Source organism: Impatiens glandulifera, chromosome 1 (assembly GCF_907164915.1).
Source record: "Impatiens glandulifera chromosome 1, dImpGla2.1, whole genome shotgun sequence".
Classification (NCBI taxonomy): domain Eukaryota; kingdom Viridiplantae; phylum Streptophyta; class Magnoliopsida; order Ericales; family Balsaminaceae; genus Impatiens; species Impatiens glandulifera.
This window is the reverse complement of record NC_061862.1, coordinates 127,940,144-127,960,222: the sequence shown is the minus strand read 5'-3', so window position 1 is coordinate 127,960,222 and position 20,079 is coordinate 127,940,144. Positions and strand designations below refer to the sequence as shown.

Below are 20,079 nucleotides of genomic sequence, written 5' to 3'. Positions count from 1 at the left end.
AAATTTAAAACGGTTAAAAATAAAATAAAAAATGTTATCCGTAATTTTTTTCACGGTTTTTATATTATTACTCGTGCAAATGCACGGGTTAAATGCTAGTATAGCTTATAAACATATATAAATACATAATTACAATTTATAAATTACAAAATACAATTTAAAGTTATTAGTTTTCTACATCAGAATCAATAAAATAACATATTTACTTTTCAATTCATTAAACCTCCGTGGACGAGTTATAATAGATAAAGAATAATGAGCAACTAGCTAGTTATAATTATTTTCAACCTTAAATAGCTATGACTTCATTAGAAAATTTCAATGTCTAAATAAGATATTTACATTTTGCTAAAAAAAATGTAACTTATAAAAAAATATAATTACATAATTAAAAATTTATAAATTACAAAATGCAATTTAAAGTTACTAGTTTTTTATATCAAAATCAATAAATAACATATTTTTTTACAATTCATTAAACCTCCAAGGACGAGTTTTCAATAAACAAAAATAAGCAGCTATTAGTAGACATATTTCCCACATTGCTCTTCGCATAAAAGAATACAGTCTTCTTATATGCGAGCGAAAGAGAAGTGTTTGTCCCTTCGGGGACATCCGATAAAATTGGAACGATACAGAGAAGATTAGCATGGCCCCTGCGCAAGGATGACACGCACAAATCGAGAAATGGTCCAAATTTTTTTTGGCTTTTCTCCCTCCTTGCTGCGGCGACACCGGAAACCTATTTGCGATCTACAGCGGTGCGAAAGATTGGCGCCAGTGGTATATATGTTGTTAAGAAGAGTTTGTTCTGAAATCGTATTAGGGTTGTTCCTTGGAATCTTGTTGTACTTAATATTCATAATATTCATAGAAGATTTCCAAGTTCTATATCTATATAACATCTAGTTCAAATTGTTACGTCTATTACTTAAATCAACATTTCAATTTAAAATAAAAAATATTATATAAGAGATTAAGAAGTATTACATTGTCTAAATGTTCATGCTTATATTAAAGAACATGTTATAATCGGATTCGGTTGATTTTTCCCTATTATCCACAAATTTATATTCAACGTTTTTAAAATTAATTTAAAACAATTAACTTAAATCAAAATCAACAAAATGAAGTCTTCCAATAATGGTTAGTTTGCTAGAATATATATATTAATAGGTGAGAAAATTATTAATAGAATATCGATACTGAAATTATAAGTAAATTAAAATTTCGGTATATCGCGGTATATACAAAAAAAATATATATTTATAAATTAAAAAATATATATATTACTTATAAGTAAATAACTAAATAATAATAAATTAAACTTTAATTTTTATTTCAAGAATTAGATTTGATTAGTCATTTTGAAAGGTGAAACCTTGATCAACTAATTAACCAAATTTTAGTATTTTTTTTATCTATATTTCAGACTTAATTCTCGATATATCTACTCTCTCATCTTAACATATTTATATAATTATTTAAATAAATTTGATTTTAATTAATTATAAAAAAATATTTTTTTAATTTTTAAGTATTTTATTTAAAAAATTATAAAACTAATTTTATTTCACTATAAAATGTTTATTTTTTTATTTTATATTAAAAATAAATCGAAGAGGCGGAATAAAGACCATACTTAAATATTTTGTACGGGATGTAGAGGCTTGAGTCTACTCGATTAAGCACAAATCTCGAACCTTTTCAACCCAATTCCAATTAGTTCCTGATTATTTAAACTGTAATTTATTCAATTCAAAACTTTCTTTATTCTCTCTTATCGGTTTATTTCGGTAAAACGCGTAAAAATTAAAAGTCCCAATTTCAATCAGTTTCTGATTATTTGAACGGTAATTTATTTAATTCAAAACTTTTTTTATTCTCTCTTATCTATTCATTTCGGCAAAACGAGTCAAAATAAAAGTCTACTCTTTTAATCAACATTAAGTGAGGCGTTAGTTTCATAAAATTGAAATAAGAAGTAAGAGAGAATTGCTTAATTAAATTTATTTTATAAAAAAACAAAATTATTAATTTAACATAATTATATTCATATTCAAAACAAATTGCTAAGAGAAAATAAAATAAAAAAAATCAAAATTTAATCATTTGGTTACCCAAAAATAATTACAAAAATTGTTTTTTTTTTGTTGCCAATATGAATTGAAGGATCCAAATCCATAAAACCGGTCCTGTCTCACTTAGCGAAGATACTCACATTATCACGTATCATCCACCTTCCTTTTTCTCTCTCTACCCGCCTCCCAGTCAAGTTGATCACTTGATCAAGAGACTAGTGACGTCCCCGGCTTCTAAGAGTTGGTGTTCTTGCCGCCGGAGTGTCTTTTCACCGGCAAGGAACCCCACGAAATCTTATATTTTTGCATCGTTACGCTTGACAAGGCCGGATGTTGATGTATCGTTTCGGTTCGGAAGTCAGCCCAAACTCGGAACTAGATTAATGCTGCAAACACAAACTGTAAGGAACGATCTTTACTTCTAAATTTACTTCTATTGTTCTTCCACTTTCACAAAATATTTGCTCAAATTCTCAGTCTTCTGCATCCAAATTGAGGCAACATAATGATGAATTATTCGGTCATATAAGTGAATTTCTTGTGACATTGAGTTTCAATTTGTAATTTTGCTATTGCAACTGATTTTCTTTATATTTTATGGCTTCACGAAACCCTATGGGTCAAAATTACTTGTAAATTTGTGTTTAGTATTGGAAGTAGTAAGAACAAAAAAATGAGCAATTCACCCTCCCCTTCGTTTTCTTTCTCCACTTTCATATTGTCCTGTAGTGCTTTTGTTTATGAGAGGGGAAATAGAGAATATTTTGTTGTTTTCTCCTAATGTGAAATCTGTTTCCTTAAGATCTTTATTCACTTTTGATTATGATTTGGATTTGATATATGAACATCCTCTGTGAATTATAATTGCTTTGAAATAGACTAATGTATTTGATCTGTGAGCTATCTGAATTATGCAACATCCTTGGATACTTGCCACCGAAAATTTGAGTTTCATTATGAAGGGATTTGATTAGATTCGTGCATGGAATTTTTCAGGAAGTAACATTGAAGCTGAGTCTGCTGCGTTTGAATTCAGATGTTGAGTTTTATGTCAAATTCAAACGCAGAAGGTTGTTTTGTGTTTATGTTTGTTTCTCTTTATTCCCCTTTTTCGTGATTCTCATTGTATCATCTGGGCCTATAATTGATTGATTTTTAATAATTTCTTCTTCTGATACTCACCATAATCCTTGTATTATATAAGAATCTTGTTTGCACTTATTACTGCAAGTGTATTTGTTTTGTTCTGTAATGTTTTGAAGGCATTCACTCTTTTAATCATAATGGATGGTTCTTCCTTTTCAGGTTATTTTTTAAAATTACTGAATAAATTTTCTTATTTATTTATGGACAGATAATCTGTGCATGGTAAATTAACAGTTTGCGAGGGTTAAATATGGACAAAGTTAGCAGCAGCAATCAAGTGGTCCGTATTGCTCGCAACATATGTGCTTTTGCAAGAAAATGTGTTTTCCAGATACTTTCTGTTGGTCCTCTACCCAACCACATTGCATTCATAATGGATGGGAATAGAAGATTTGCAAAACAACAGGACTTAGCAGAAGGATCAGGTCACAAAGTCGGTTTCTTTGCTTTAATGACTATGCTCCAGTACTGTTACGAGTTAGGCCTCAAGTTCGTGACTATTTACGCTTTCAGCATTGACAATTTCAAGCGACGTCCAGAAGAAGTCCAATATGTGATGGAACTGATGCAGGAAAAGATAGAAGGTTTGATCAAAGAAGAGAGCATAGTTAATCGTTATGGAGTTAGGGTTTACTTCATAGGGAACTTAGACCTACTGACTAAGCCTGTAAGGTTAGCTGCTGAGAGAGCCATGGCCGCCACATCTGGAAACTCGAGAGCGGTACTTTCGATTTGCATGGCGTACACTTCCACAAATGAGATTGTACATGCTGTACAAGAAGCTTGCAACGATAAAAGGGATGAAATCCGATCTTTAGAAGAAAATGGGGTCGTTTATGAGAAAGGGGAGGAGTTCATTATTAGGTTAAGAGATGTGGAAAGACATATGTATATGGCTGCTGCTCCGGATCCTGATATCATTGTTCGGACATCTGGTGAAACTCGGTTGAGCAATTTTCTTCTATGGCAAAGTACTTGTTCTTATTTATACTCACCTGCTATTCTATGGCCTGAGATCGGTTTTCGTCATCTATTTTGGGCAATCATGACCTTCCAGAGGAATTTCAAAGCCAAAAAGGAGGAATTAGAGATTACACATGTTGCAATAAGTTCTTCATCATCATCATCGTCCTCTTCTTCTCATTCATAGGCAGGACTCTGGTTTCCTGAAACAGGTACGCTTTCTTTTGACAAGCGCAAACCGATGATCTTAATGGTAGATTGAACATGAAAACCGGGATGTCAACTAAAAGAAACTACATGTATACCATAGATCAGTTTGTCTGGGTTCAAAACATAGATCAATTACTCTGTATTGTATGCTATTTGCTATTTATGTTTGTGTTCATATATAACGATTTTTTATAACATCTCAGTCATGTATGAGTTCTGATTTTGCACATCAAAGCGAGACGCAAGGAATTGAAGTGCAGAATCCACTCTTTTTTTTTTTATGTTTGTCTGATAAACATGATTTCGAAGATCTATACATATACCTATGACAAATTGCCTAAGATTATAAGACAATAAACAATATGTGAAGCAGAAAACTATAGAAGATTGATTGGTGTCTCCTATAATATATTTAAATTTTGTGAGACAGTTTCAACCCATACATGCATAGGCCCTTGGCTTAGTATTTTCAATCAATCTCAAAATGACTTGAAAATTTAAGTTTTTTCAGATGTTTGATTAGACAAGTTTTGTGATTGCATACACTCATTATTTGGCTATTGTGTCAAGCTAGGTACACCAGTTATTTTCGAAAAGACAAAAACTAAGTCACTATATAAAGATCATCAATTGCGGTTGAATAATGGCGATAACAATATGTGAAATACAAGGAATATTGTACCTAATAGAAGATTGGGGAATTAAAGTCTATTTTTCAATACAAATATGTTGTGACAGCAATTCACATTGCAAAAACTTCATTCTTACATGAAGAGGAAACATCTCTGTACAGACTGTTATATAGTTAAAAATAAGTAAGTTTAAGTAACTATTCATCATTTTGAAGCACATATATTCAATCAACAAGTTCAATTATTGAAAATAAAATGTTGCATCAAAATGAAAAACATAAAAGGAAAGCATAAAACAAGTCTTCAATAAATTGATGCCTATGATCAATTCTTGAGATGATAAATTCTCTCTTCTCCTTTTCTCTTACTCTTTGCTATATATTCCTTCAAAGTGCGAACGCTTTCGACAACTCTCACAGTTTCAATTCGGGATGCTTGACTTCTCGATATTTTGGTCTTTCATCCAAAGTCACTTTCTCTCTTAAAGTTTTGGCCAACACCCTCAGATATTTGTGGTAGAGTGCCCAATTAACAGCGTGGGTGAAGTGACACATCTCAATTAATGTCTTTCCTTCGTTCAAATTGAATTGGGATCTCATTCATGTGATTAAATCATCTCACACTCCAATCTGATTTGGATTACAATTGGCATCCCCTCCATTGAATATATCATATATTTGATTGGATACCATGGAAACATCTTGGCAATGGATTTCCATTTCTTCATTCAACTTTGCTTTGTTGAAGCCTTTGATACGCTCTTTTTGTACGAACAGAACTAAAGGTCAATTGTGCGGTGATGATTGCACAAGTTTGAGTTTATCGAGGAGCCAAAGATACAGCACTAGCGAAGTCCCTTGCTTCTCGATTAGAATAGTGGTAGAATGGACCATATTATTGTGAGTTATCGGACTGTCGAGTTAATAATACATTTAAAGAGATTCGATCCCTCAATCAACATTTAAAGAGATATGATCCCTCATCACATGAAAGAGATACCTCATACGTCACAAAGGTGATGCCCTTAAGCATAAAAGATGAATATTTCAATGCCTAGAATCTCCTCAACGAACAAAATGATTAGGTGCTCTTTGCGTTTGTGCAAACAAATGCCATGACTGAATTGTACATGGTATCAGGGCCGTTCTCCTGGCCAAATAATATATATACTCTCATGTATATAATAGCTGTCATATCTATTCATATTTTTCTATTTGCGACCATATACCTATTTTATTTTAAGATATCTTATAGAAAAAAAAAAGTCCAAATTTTAAGATATCTTATAGAAAAAAAAGTCCACTTAGACGTAACTTATTGTACAACAAGTTCACTTAGACGTATGTATTAATAAAATCACTTAAACATACGGCTTATCAAAAATTGGTTCGTTTAGTTTATTTTAGTAAATTATAATTATTTTTTAATTTATATATTTATTAATTAAATATTAATATATCTTCTTCCTCTTTTATTAATTAAACTAATTAAATTTATTTCATTCTTAAATTTTTATTATTTTTATATTAATTTTTTTTTATTTCATATTCTTTTTTTATCAATTTTATTTTCAGAATTCTTAAATTCTTATTTTAAAAAAATATTTAGCAACTTATTTATGAATTTACTGTAATACTCATTTTTTAAGAGTTTGTTTCTTATTTAATTTAATATGAATAAAATTGAAAATAATAATTTTTTATTTAATTTTTGATTCATGACATATAATAGTAAGAAACAATCTTTTATGTCTAATATTTGATTATTACTCTTTTTTTGTTTGATGAATAAGTTGCTATTATTATCAAATCTTTTGATAATTAATTTATTTATTTTGGTTTTGAAAGATTTTTATTATTAAAAGAATAAGTCATTGTTATATTCAATTATTGAACCAAATAATTTTAAAATAATTAATAATCAATTTTAATATAAAAAAAAAGAAATTTAAAGTTGAAATAATTAATGATGAATGCTTATATATATAAAATAAAATTAAAACAATTAATAATAAATACTCATATAGAATTAATAAAAATTTTATAAAAATATAAAAAATAAATAATTGATTTATTAATAAAAAAGAGGGAGAGAGAAAATATATTAATATTTAATTAATAAATATATAAATTAAAAAATAAAAATTAATTATAATTTACTAAAAGACACTATATTAATCCATTTTTGATAATATGTATGTTTGAAATGAAATTTTATTAATACATAAGTATAAGTGAGCTAGTTGTACAAGTAGCTACGTTTAAATAAGTTTTTTTTTATCCCACCGTCACTATCATATAACTATCCAATAAAAAAAAGTGAAAATCATATTTAATGTAATAATATTTAATGTAATAAGGAGAAAATAATTGTATGCCGTCCTATCCTTAAAGTTTATAATTTTTAAATTCATTGGGTATTTCAATTTTCAAGGCCGACCTTGCTTCAGTTGCTTGGCCTACACGGCCTACACGACAAGTTTGCGACTTCTTTGAATTATCATATTTTACTTTCGATGATGAGCTTATGCGTATGTAAGTTTATCTTTGTAGTGAAGTAAAATATATCTTTTTACGCATATCTTGTGATTTATTTTTTTAAAAGTAAATATTATAATTTTTTTTTTGGGAAAAATGCCAATTTTACACACCAAATTGTAAGAAGGTGTTAAATTTACTCATTAAGTGTCAAAATTCTATTTATATATACTAACTTGTCAAAAAGTGTCAAATTTATTTAAAATAACGGAAAAGTTAAATGGAGTTAAAATTTTTGCCACATATAATATCCACATATTTTTAATTTATTTTTTATTTACATTACTTTAATTTTTTTTCATTCAAACAAAAACATTCAAATTTTTTCTTATCAATTTTTTCTCTCTCTTTATCCATTAACTCTTCATTTTCTTCTAATTATTCTCTTCATCTCTTCATCTTTATAGATGATTAGTTCATTATTTAATCTTTATTGCAGTAACTCATAATCTATCAGATCAATTTTAATTTCAGCTATAACCTAAACAAAAATAGACGATCAGAGCTATAGAAATGGTGTTCGTGAACATTATAGAGATTTAAAAAAAAAATAGATTACTAATATTAAAGATGAAGAGATGAAGAGGAACAATTAGAATGAAGAGTTGGGGGTAAAGAGAGAAAGAAAAAAATTGGATGTCTTTTTGAATGAAAAAAATTAAAGTAATGAAAATTCAAAATAAATAAAAAATAGGTGGATATTACATGTGGCAAAATTTTTAACTCCATTTAACTTTTCTGTTATTTTAAATAAATTTGACACTTTTTGACAAGTTAATATATATAAATAGAATTTTGATACTTAATGAGTAAATTTGACACATTCTTACAACTTGGTGTGTAAAATTGGTATTCTTCCCATTTTTTTTTCCAAACACTTGTTTCAAGTCAGACGATCAATCACCCAAGTAGAGTCGCTAGAAAAACAGTACGGGTCGAATTCGCTAAGTTGTTTTCTTTGAATCGTTGATCCTCGCCAATCTTCCAATCTTCTTTTCTATCTAAAGTAAAAAGAAACAAAGATCGGTCAAAAGAAAAAGAACAAATTTCTTATAATGCAAGTTTTTAGGGTTGTAATAGTTAGTAGCGAATCAGAAGAAATCTCAAAGGAAAAATATAGCCTAGGTTTGAACCTGGGTCACACTCAGGTGATAGCCCGAATTTATTATCTCTATACTACAACTACTTATACTACATTAACCTATCATATTAATTCTATCTTAAAAATATAAGAGTCAGCCGGAGCCCAAGCCCATGCTTGCCCTGGTTTGGTTCCGCGACCGGTAGTCGTCACTAAATTTTTATCATTAGAAACCGAGAAAGAAAATACATAAAAACATAATTAAGAGATTTGTTGTTGTTATTCTTTGGTCCACAAATACTCTACTTCAAGTATTTGACTATTGGAAGGTAGCATTAGCATTACATGTTATAATATTCATAAGGAATTTAGGTGTCAAAAAATGATTGATTTGGGTCAAGATTATTAGAAGATTTTATTCTACATAAAGAGATTTTATCATTTTTTTTTTATTTCAATTAGGATGAATCTCATCTCAACCACGACATCGTTTATTATCGGATAAAGTAAATAATAGTTTTTCTTTGTTTGTGATGGGACCTCGAAGAGGAAAATGTCATGTAATAGCTTGAAATATCGTATAGACTATTTTAAATTTTAAATATAACACTAATTTTATTTTTATTTAATTATCTAATATTGAGCAAATAAAATTATTAAAAAAAATATTTATTGACTCAGAATTTAAGAAATTATAAATTTTCAAAATAAAAATATTTATAATTCTAAAAAGTAATTTATATGTTAGTGAAATAAGAAAAATTATATTATAACTTAGATAATAATTATAAGAATAAATTGAGTTATGATTCAAATTATTTTATAATAATAGAAAAAATAATTTGAATTTCAACAATTTCTTATAAAAATTATAATTCTGAAAATAAATGATAGCGAAATAAAAATTTTTAAATAAAAAAAGAAAACAAAATAGTTAGATTTTATTTTATTTTCTGTAAAAAATTAGGTTAGGATCTAAAAATGAAAAATAAGTTGTTTCTTTATTGAATTTTGTACAGAGGCTACCAAAATATATATTATTTAATATTTCTCAATATATTATAAAAAATAAATTAAAATATTTTTTATTAAAAAAAGTAACACAGTTATATATAAATGTTGATATTATTTATTTATTTTTAATTTAATTATCACTTTTAATTTAGGTTATATATATATATATATATTTTAATTTCAGTATTATGATCTATTTTTTAAATTAGTTTTCACCTTTTTTTTAACTGTTCGTTCCCTCTATTTTTTTTTTCTTTTTTTTTGTTTTTCTGTTTTTGAACTGATTTCTTTTTATTTCAGTTTTTTTTTTAAAAAAAATTTATGACTTTTTTTACTCCTAGAAAAAACAGTTATTTTAAATGCTCATTTTTTAATTCTTATTTTGTAACTGAACTTATTTAAAAAAAAAACAGTTTATTTAATTATTTTTTAATTTCAACTTCAATCTATATATACTTTAGTTTTTTTTTTTTAAAATGTTATGTTTTAGAACAATAATATGTTTAATTTGTTTACTAACAACAATCTATTTAGTTGATATTTAATTTAAATATATGTTTTGCTAGAAAAAAAACATATATTTAAATTAAAAATACATGTTAGTTGAAATCCTTAATAAAACAAATATCAATTGTTAAAAATAAATAAATCAATTAGTATTATTCTAAAATTTAAATTTAACAGAAAAAAGCAAACTGATCTTTACATGGATTAAATTTAAAATTATAAAAATAAAAAATAACTAAAAAATAAAAAGAAAGAAAAACTGAAATTTAATAAACTTAAACAACAAAAACTGTTTACAGAAACCTGAAAATTCTGATTATTAAAAATTAAAATAAATATATCAATTAAACATAAGAAATATAAAAATTCATTTGAAAAATAAAATAAAATCAGTAATAAAATAAATTTAAAAATTTAAAACTTATAAGAAATATTAAATGTAATAATTAAAAAAACAAATCAGTCAAAATTTATCATGTATAATTAATGATCTCAAATTTTAAAATAAGTGTGAGATGTATTTAAAAATAGTTTTTAAGTATAAGGAATAATGTGCAATAATATATATTTTAGGGATCTTTTCAAATATTAAGATAAAGTTATGGTAAAAAGTATTAATTATCCCTTTAAACATTAATTGAAGTGTTCAAACACAATCGCATGCCCTAATAACAAGAACAAGAACTTTGATTTTGAAAGAAGATTCCGTTGCATTCGATTCAACGTCTAGAATCCGACAGTCTAATGGAACACGAAGGTAATATACTGATCATCCTCTTACGATCTTTGTCATCTCCTTTATATGTTTGTTCTTGTCTTGTTTAATTCGAAGGGCAACGAAACTCCACAAGTCCATCGGCGATGCTCGCTGCCCTCCTGTGTAAAAGGTCTAAGCTTCATGAAGAGCTACGAAGCATTGAAAAACAGGTTTATTTGTTGATCTGTATAATGCTGGTGCCATTGGTATACGTGATCGTATTAAGTTTTTTTTTTTTTTTTTTTATCTTCTTGGGTTTTGATGGCATTGTTGGTAATGTTGAAATTTGGTTGAATAGACACATACATGCATATATATTCCGATGTATATTCCTGTATACTTATGATCATTAAGAGATGACCTTCCATGATTTTGAAGCTTTTGTTAACATTATTGTTAGTTGTGCAATTGGGTAATGTTTTTTGAATATAGGGCTGAATCTGATTGATTCCTTTACCTATGTGTTATGTCCCTTTGCTAATGCAAAGATGACATCTTGGTTTTCCATGTTTTTTTGAAAATTTGTGTTTCAAATGTTAGTAAGATGTCATTTTGATGAATATCTTCCAAAGCATCCAAAGATACTGTATGATGCTTCTTAGTTTTGTTCTTGTTTAGTAATTGGAATCCACAAATTCTCCACCTTACTTGAAATGTATATGGTGGATTATTTTCAATATTTAAACATTCCATATAGAACTCTAGAAACAAGCATCTGGAATTGATAAAAATACTATGCCTTTGCCATTACGTTATTTGGATCTTTCCTTTTAGGTTTCTAATTGTTTTTTGTAATTACGGTTTCAGGTATATGATATGGAAACGAGTTATTTACAGGATCCAAGTCAATGTGGAAATGTATTGAAAGGTTTTGAGGGGTTCCTATCATCATCTAAGAGCACTACCCTGTATGTTCATATTTCTATTTCCTTCCCTGAACATAAATCATATTAACCAATTTTCCATCATCATTGAAAGAATTACACATGTTAATACTACACTCATTGTTTTGTGAATATTTGGTAAAATAACTGGTTGTGTATTGCGTGTAACACATATAACACATGCTGTCAATACTGTTATTTTAAGAGTGTTATTTCCATGAATCCTTTTGAGTTTTATTGATCATTCTTTTTGATTCTTGACTGTATAACCACCTGATAAACAATAACTCGTAGTTTCAGCACAGGGGTTTCACTATGTCTTCTAAATGCTCGAGTTTTTTCTTCTGCTTTGTAACTGGTTGCTGAATTTCTGTGATTGACGCGAACTTTGCATTGATAGTAGTTTTTAATGAAGTTCTTTCAATTTTTTAAAAAGATTATTAATCTCATTTTGATCTATTTATGATCATTTAGATATCCGTTACTGCCTTGGAGAAAAGAAAACGAATTGACTTTGTTAAAAAACTGGCGCCGTTTATGCAGAGCCTAGTTCTTGGATTTGTGAAACTAGAAAATTGCTCTATAAAATAGATATTGTTGAAATAATTGTTTAGAAAATTTACAGTGGATATTGATATTATATTGAGTTAATAATTGTATGTTAAATCATCTATGAAAAGTGGCTTCAATTTGTATATGCAGCTTAAAGAGATCAAGGAAGTTTCAACCAGAAGATAGGCTCTTCTCTTTATCATCTGTCACCTCTCCAGCTGTACGGAAAATCGAACCATACCTGCTTCTACTATTTTTTTTAAGATCTTCCTTTTCATCATCAATGTTTTCAGGGTTTTGTACAGTTATTCTCATGCAGGAAAAAATTTTAAATTGCCAACTGAGTTCCAACACCCTATTCTTGCCATAAAGTTTGGACATAATTTAGATTATTAGACATATAAATAGATGTTAAGAGTCTTAGATAAATATTTAATTGTTTCCATAAGTTATGACTAGTAGATTATGATTTGATTTCTAGTTAGACATTGACATAGGTTATTATTATTCATTGAATTATTAATCAATTCATTCGATTCATAAATAAGAAATAGAGCGCAACTCTTTCGCTGCAAAGTAAATAGTCATTCTCAATGATCCTCAAAAGACCCTTTTTCCGAAAAGAAAAAAATAAACCTAAAGCTGTTTACTCTTCTGGAAACCACCAGAGCTTTACACGGTTGGAAATAGTCTGCAAAAGAATTAATGACTAAAAGCTAATCCCTTTGTTCTCCATTAGCTGATATGCTCTAAACCTGAATCTGAATAGTCTGCAAATCCCGACTTCGACGGCTTCTCAAAGTTGAAAGCTTGATTGATGCATCTTCTTTTGCAACTCAAGACGATGAAGCTCTTTTTATTGACAAGCTCACTGTTTTTTTGTTTGCGAAAGGATATTAGACATATAAATATATGTTAAAGTTTTAGATAAACTCAAAAAACTATTTTATAGTTTAGATAAACATTAATAATTTTAGATGGAATACCTAATGTTTTAATTCCTAGTTAATTAGAGATATACATTATTATTATTAGTTGAATCATTAATCAATTCAACAGATAAAAAACAAAGCAAGCTTCTTCATTATCTTGTGCAGGCTGAAGAACATGCTTTTGGACGAGATGGTGGAGGTTTACATGCAAATGGACAGTGAGTATTTGTGTGCAAAGTCAAACAACTCATAATTCTCTTTTTAGTAATATTAGTTTAAACCATTTAAGAATTACAAATGCTTATTGATATTTCTTGAAAGTTGGACATATTAACTGGACTCTGTTCTAATGGCTGAAATTTCATTACAGAGGGAAAGGGAGGAAGGGAAGAGCCGGGCAAAGAGAAGCGAAGAGAATGAAGCAATCCAATGACGTTGATTTTGACTACGAGGATGATGAATTACTTTGATCTGGTAACATTCTGGAATCAATGCAGGTCGAGTTTCCTTTTTCTCTGGGTAGGGTGATATTAGATAGAAAAATATTTTCTTCATGACAAAACATTCCTATCTTTAGTCCATTGAAGAAAAGCCCTTTGAATGTCCTCTTATTGGACTTGTTGAGTTGCAGTATTAACATGAAACCATTCCATTGTATATATGATGCCACAATATCATGGAAAATGTGTTTGCCCAATCGTCGGTTCCAGCACATTTTGAGGTTTTTCCACTCTTGTGTTCCTGTCCTTTTTCCAAATTTTACTATTGAACTATGTTGATCATTTCTTTTCATATAATTAAAATGATTATTTTCATTGAAACAAGTAAATAATAATAAACCCTCTAGATTTTTTAATTTGCAATTTGTTTTGAAAGAAGAAATGACTTTTTATTTAGACTTTAATGTTTATGTTTTTTACAAATAATTAAAGCAAGAATAGACTGACTTTGGAGAGATATACCTACTGACATGAAAAACCAGATAGTCAGATATAACATAGAATTTATTTGTCTAGCCTCATTTATTCATGATTCGGCCTTGATTCCCCCACAATCATTATCTTCTTTTAAATCATAATGTTGTATTGAATTAGTCTCTTTTCACTTGAGCTACTGATAAGGTAAATTTGTTATTTTCTATCATAATGAGGCAAACTCGTTTGTGGTTTAGGATTAGGTTTAATATAATTCTTCTTCTTTTTAGTGCCATGGAAAGAGAACTAGGGTGATCCATAATGATTTTATTTTTTTTAATTCACAATAGTTGAACTAATAGAATATTTGATGTTATGAAATTTATTGTTTGATATGAACTAGTTCCTAGAATTAGATAAAGGAATTCTTAGCAAATAGTTTTTGTTGGGGAAGGAGGAAGAACTTCTTACCATTTCATTATCACATTGAGGATTCTAGATCCACTAGAAGCTTTGTGTATCTCCTCGTCATAAATGACGATAATTGATAAGAATGTGATGAAGTACTGAATCATATATTTAGAAGATAAATAACAAACCACCCTAATGGTCCTCACAAAGTCACACACAGAGTTACCGTAGAGGCAAGGATTTCATTGTTCATAGTTGGAGATTAATGATATTGTTTGGCACATTGTTTTGTTCGTGTGTGTTCACCTGTCTTATTTTTGTTTTAATCCATGTATGATTATTTTTCTCGCCATCAAAGGTTTAGAATGCCGATTGACTAAGATTGATCTGTGGGGAGAGTTAAGGGTGTATGGAAACTAATCAAATCATCTAAACCGTGTAAAAATCATAGTATACTTGAACCAAAAAACCACACTATTATTATTAGAGTTTTGGCCTTTAATAAGCACAAAACAATGACTAACTAACTATACTTTATAGAAAAAGTAAGCCACTAAACTATTATTTGAAGAGGTAAACTAATTTTGAAAAAGTCTAATTCATAAAATAAATGTTCAATTAAAAGTACAAATAAGTCTATTTTTAAAAACTAATTATTAGCTAAATAAACAAATAAGTCAGCAATTCCTCCCTTAAAGTAGACTGCATCAAAAAATTAATTTAACATTAATAACTCCATGGACTCTTGGAGTTCTTTACATGTATCAAGCTTTAAAGGTTTTTGTCATAACATTTGTAACATGGAGTTCTTCAAATTTATCAGGTTTTAAGGCCTTTGTCATAACATTTGTGACATGCTCACCTTTCCTGTAATGAACAAGTTCCACTACAGTACTTTTACTAGACAACTCTATAATAAAATGATAAGAATATGAATATGTTTCCTTCTTCCATGTAGTATAATATTTTTAGACAAACTAATTGTTGGCACATTATCACAAAATATGACTGTACTCATCTTTTGAAAGTGGTGAAGTGTTTTTAAGATTCCTATCATCCAAACAACTTAAAAACACAAGAGAAGCTGCAACAACAAATTTAGCTTTGGTAGTTGACAAAGTAACAATAAGTTGCTTTTTGGAAGTCCATGTTACTGCTCCTTTTCCTATCATAAAAACAGTCTGATGTACTTCCTTTGTCATCCACATCTTCAACATAATTATTGTTTGTATATCCAATCAATTCTTCTAATTTTCATCTTTTATAAAGAATACTCATACTTGTCCATTTGATGTATCTGAGTATTCTCTTAACCAAATTCAGATATAGTTTAGTAGGTGATTCCATATATAGACTCACCATACCAACTACGAACATGAGGTATAGTGTTGGCACCGTGAGGTACCTCAAACTTCCAATCATCAGTTGTACTTGTAGCTAGTAGCATCCACTTTAATTCCATCTTTATTCTTTTCAATCTTGGCCTTGGAACAATAGGAATTTTAATAGAATTGCAATACATCATCCCAAATCTTGCTCCCAGGATTTCTTTTGCATATCTATGTTGATTAATAGATATACCTTCATCACATTGAATCATCTTAACACCATGACAAACCTTCATTGATCAACAAAGACTTTTTTTAATTAATCAGCCTTCTGATTCATCTTTAACAAATAGGGTATGCTCCAGGACACCTCTTGAAGTCTTGTTGAGTAAAGTAACCATCTATTTCATTATACCATGTCCTTGGTGCTTGAGTAAAGTAACCATCTATTTGATTATACCATGTTCTTGTGCTGGTTTAAGGTCATACATTGCTTTCATCAGCTTGTACACTGTATGTTCTTCACCTACTTGTACATTCTATGTTCTTCACCTATTTTTCAAAGTCCGGTAGTTGATCAACAAAGACTTTTATAATTTATTTTTTGTAAAGAAAGCACTCTTCATATTTATCTCATACATGTTCCATCCTTGTTGGGTTACCTTTGCAATTAACAGTCTCATCTTTGCCACGGTGGGAAGACTTCATTATATATATGCTTCTGAGAGTACCCTTTGACCACCAGCTTTGCTTTGTATTTATCAACTTCACCGAGCTCATTCAACTTAGTTGTAAAGACCCTTTTAAGACCAATTCTTTTAACTTTCTTTGGTAACTCTACAAGTTTTCATGTCTCATTCTTCTCTATGGATTTTTTTTTCATGGTCATATTAATTATAAGTTAGACCAGAGGATTCAACTCACATGGCTACATCATCTACTTCTTCATCAGATGATATGTCAACACCATCGTCATAGTCTTGAAGTCAAGTGGGAGTTCTTTTTCTCTTCTATTTCTCTCGGTGGAGTAAGACTTGAGTTAAGTTGGAACACTTGAATATTTATTAGAGCCTTAGAGCTAAACTATGAATGTTAACATGGATATGAGCAGGTATGGTTTCCAGTTTAAATAGCTTATTAAAAAAGAGACCTGTCTCATTTTTAGAATTATACTTAGGCACATAATTCTTGTATTCATGCTCTGCTCCATCTTTATATTCATCTTCATCCCACTTTCATCTTTTCCTCAAAGACCACATCTAGACCGACTATAATTCCTTTTGACTTAGAATCATATAGTTGATGTCTTTTATTTTTTTGCTAAAATCAAAACACATTTTAACTTTTATCATCCAACTTAACTCTCTTTTGAGAAAAATGAATGGGTACATGTATCATTATGTAAAAAAAAATGATAAGGTGGATTCACGTAGACATTAGGTCCTTCAACTTGAGGAAATATATTTTCTAATTTACAAAGTAGGAAAGAAATATAATATGAAGTTATTCCAAATTTAATTTTTTTAGTGATTTTGACCAAACATACAAAAGACTTTGATAGATCAATAAGAGCTTCACACACTTCTTCTCGAATTAATCCACGTGGTAAGAAGAAGAAGATAGTGTAATAAATAATAATATGTGATAATCATGACTTTTTAGACTCGGAATATTTTTTCATTAACATCTATACAATCTCCGATATTTGAACAAAACCTTTTGCATTTTTAATCTTTTAAAAATTGACAATCAGATTTTTTTTTTTTATCAGAGTTCAATGTATAAGAAGCGACAAAACATTCATGAACATCTTTGTTGTTAAGAACAATGTTTTGCCTTTGTTGTTAAGAACATGATGTAATTTATTTTTTCCTATTCAAATGTTGTATATAGAGACCTGAACTAAATTATCTTTTAGTCTTTCTTGGAAGATACATAATTTTTCTTAGAACACTATCACATATTTATAATTTTCTTATTATGCATCACGTCTTCCAATAGGGTAATTCAAATAATATACTCATCTTATTTCATTATCAAGAGTACATTTACATTTTTTTTTCTTTATGGTTGGAAACCTACTTAGGACTTGGCCTTTTAAATATTGTACTTGACTTAAAACATATTTTCCTCATAATATTTCAAGCTTCATTCTAATTTTAACAGTACTATCAAAGGAATCTTTTTCCATACAAAATGTGTGTTCCTCTAAGAGAAAACGTCAAGAACATGTAACATTGTTTTTTACAATTTTTCAATCTCATCGAGATAATATCTTTATTAGAGCATGAAAATGCAAACTTTCCTTTTGTACTCTATTCAAATAAGTTCACGTATGTTGGGAAATCATTAATTATCCTTAACAAAGCGACTTATAAAGTAAAATTTTGAGAAGTTGATGCATCGTATGTTATTACTCCCGTTTTCCACAATTCATTCAGTTCATCTATCAACGATCTCCCGGATTTTCTAAACCTGACATTATCATGATAGAATAAAATTAGACGAGTTCATACATGTTGGTGATAAATTATAAAAGGAATAAGAATCATGTCAAATGTTGTACTATGTTTTCCATTTATAAATGATTAAAACCAATCACTTGCAATGTCAAGTCTCACGTTACGAAGTTAAACGAAAAAGTCTGTATAATTTTTATCAAATGATTTTCATATATAATAGAATAGTTGGATCCCTCAAAACTTTATTATCAAACTCTAGTATCTTTATATCATCTCATGGAAGGAAGGAGTAGTTTTTGAACACATTATTTTTGTAACTTTATTTTTAGAGATGTTTTTTCCATTGATTTTCTTTAAGTGCAAAGATAGATTTGTCAAATCTTCATTTAAACAACCCAAACACTTTATTGATTGTAAATCATTATCATCTTTCCAAAATAGTATACAATTATATTTACATTCATCAATTTTCTAGTACGAAAGATTGATATCCCGGAGAATTTCTTCAACTCATGATATGAATTTGGGAGATTAGAATTTTTGATAATATTTACTGCTTCAACAATTTTAATAACATGTCAAATGGTTTATTTGTCCATTGTCTAACATTTTTTTAGGTGAAGTAGTTTTAGTAATTTAGATGTTTTTAAAATTTTTGATCATTTGTACAAAGGTTCATTCCAATCATTCAACACTTTATAAAAAAAATTTAGTATCCTTATGTGGTTCACCATGGTTATAATCGTCACAATGTGATATAATAAATCATTTATAATGTTTCCATACAAACACGTCATTATTATCACTATCTTCACCATTATAAACTTATATATCATTGTCACCTCCTACATCCTTAGGAGCTTGTAAACTAACATCTTCAATATCATTATCATTTCACCATCAATATCATCTTCTACACAAATATTATCATTTTGCAGTCTTTTTTCTTCATGTCAGCCTTAAAATTTATAATTTCCTTTATCCCATATATAATAAGTGTCTTTTCAGTACTTTTCACTTAATTTATATTACCACATTTAATGCATAGACATGCAATGTTAGTTTTACATCCGAAACTGATCAACAAAAATCTATAAAAAAACAAACTCTTTAATGTATTCAAAAAGATGTCGATGTTGATGTTCAAAATTCATCAATTTTTTGTCGGGTACATACATATAAATTGAAGAAAAATAATAATGTAACAGTAAGACAATTTAAATTTGAACTAACAACCAAACAAGACTCTTTACAAAAACTTGGATTGTTTAGGACAATTCAAATCTAAGAGTTAAATACAACTAATAAAAAATCATCATCGAGTGTATGTATTCAAATTAAAACAATTTGATCATTGTTCAAATAACATTAATAATGTAATATTGTTTAGATTGTCTAAAATAGTCTAAATTTATGTAAAGAGGAGTTATCATGATAATTTGATAGATTATTTTACTTTGAATACATACACTAAATAATGATGATTTTTTTGTTAGTTGTATTTAACCCTTAAATTTGTAATATCATGAACAATCCAAGTTTTTTTAAAATTTGTAAAGAGTCTTATGTTTGGTTGGTAGTTGAAATTTAGATTGTCATATTGTCATTTTATTGTTTTTTCCTCAATTTATAAGAATGCATGTACTCGATAAAGAGTGAATGAATCTT

At 28.4% G+C, this 20,079-nt stretch overlaps 2 protein-coding genes and 1 non-coding gene across 3 annotated transcripts; all 3 read left to right on the top strand.

Moving 5' to 3' along the window:
- Positions 1-599: 599 nt before the first annotated feature.
- On the top strand, positions 600-702 carry LOC124922993. Its single transcript, XR_007098036.1, has one exon. It is a non-coding gene; the product is annotated as a U6 spliceosomal RNA (small nuclear RNA).
- Positions 703-3,388: 2,686 nt separating this feature from the next.
- Positions 3,389-4,597, top strand: LOC124928603 (dehydrodolichyl diphosphate synthase CPT3-like). Its single transcript, XM_047468846.1, has one exon. The coding sequence runs from the start codon at positions 3,478-3,480 to the stop codon at positions 4,375-4,377; it is 900 nt and encodes a 299-aa protein (XP_047324802.1). The 5' UTR covers positions 3,389-3,477; the 3' UTR covers positions 4,378-4,597.
- A 6,233-nt stretch (positions 4,598-10,830) lies between these two features.
- Positions 10,831-14,084, top strand: LOC124928575 (chromatin modification-related protein eaf6-like). The gene is made up of 6 exons (XM_047468815.1): positions 10,831-10,928; positions 11,004-11,098; positions 11,736-11,836; positions 12,515-12,584; positions 13,462-13,514; positions 13,667-14,084. Exons 1-6 carry the CDS (start codon positions 10,916-10,918, stop codon positions 13,764-13,766), a joined length of 432 nt encoding a protein of 143 aa, XP_047324771.1. The 5' UTR covers positions 10,831-10,915; the 3' UTR covers positions 13,767-14,084.
- The last annotated feature ends 5,995 nt before the right edge of the window (positions 14,085-20,079 follow it).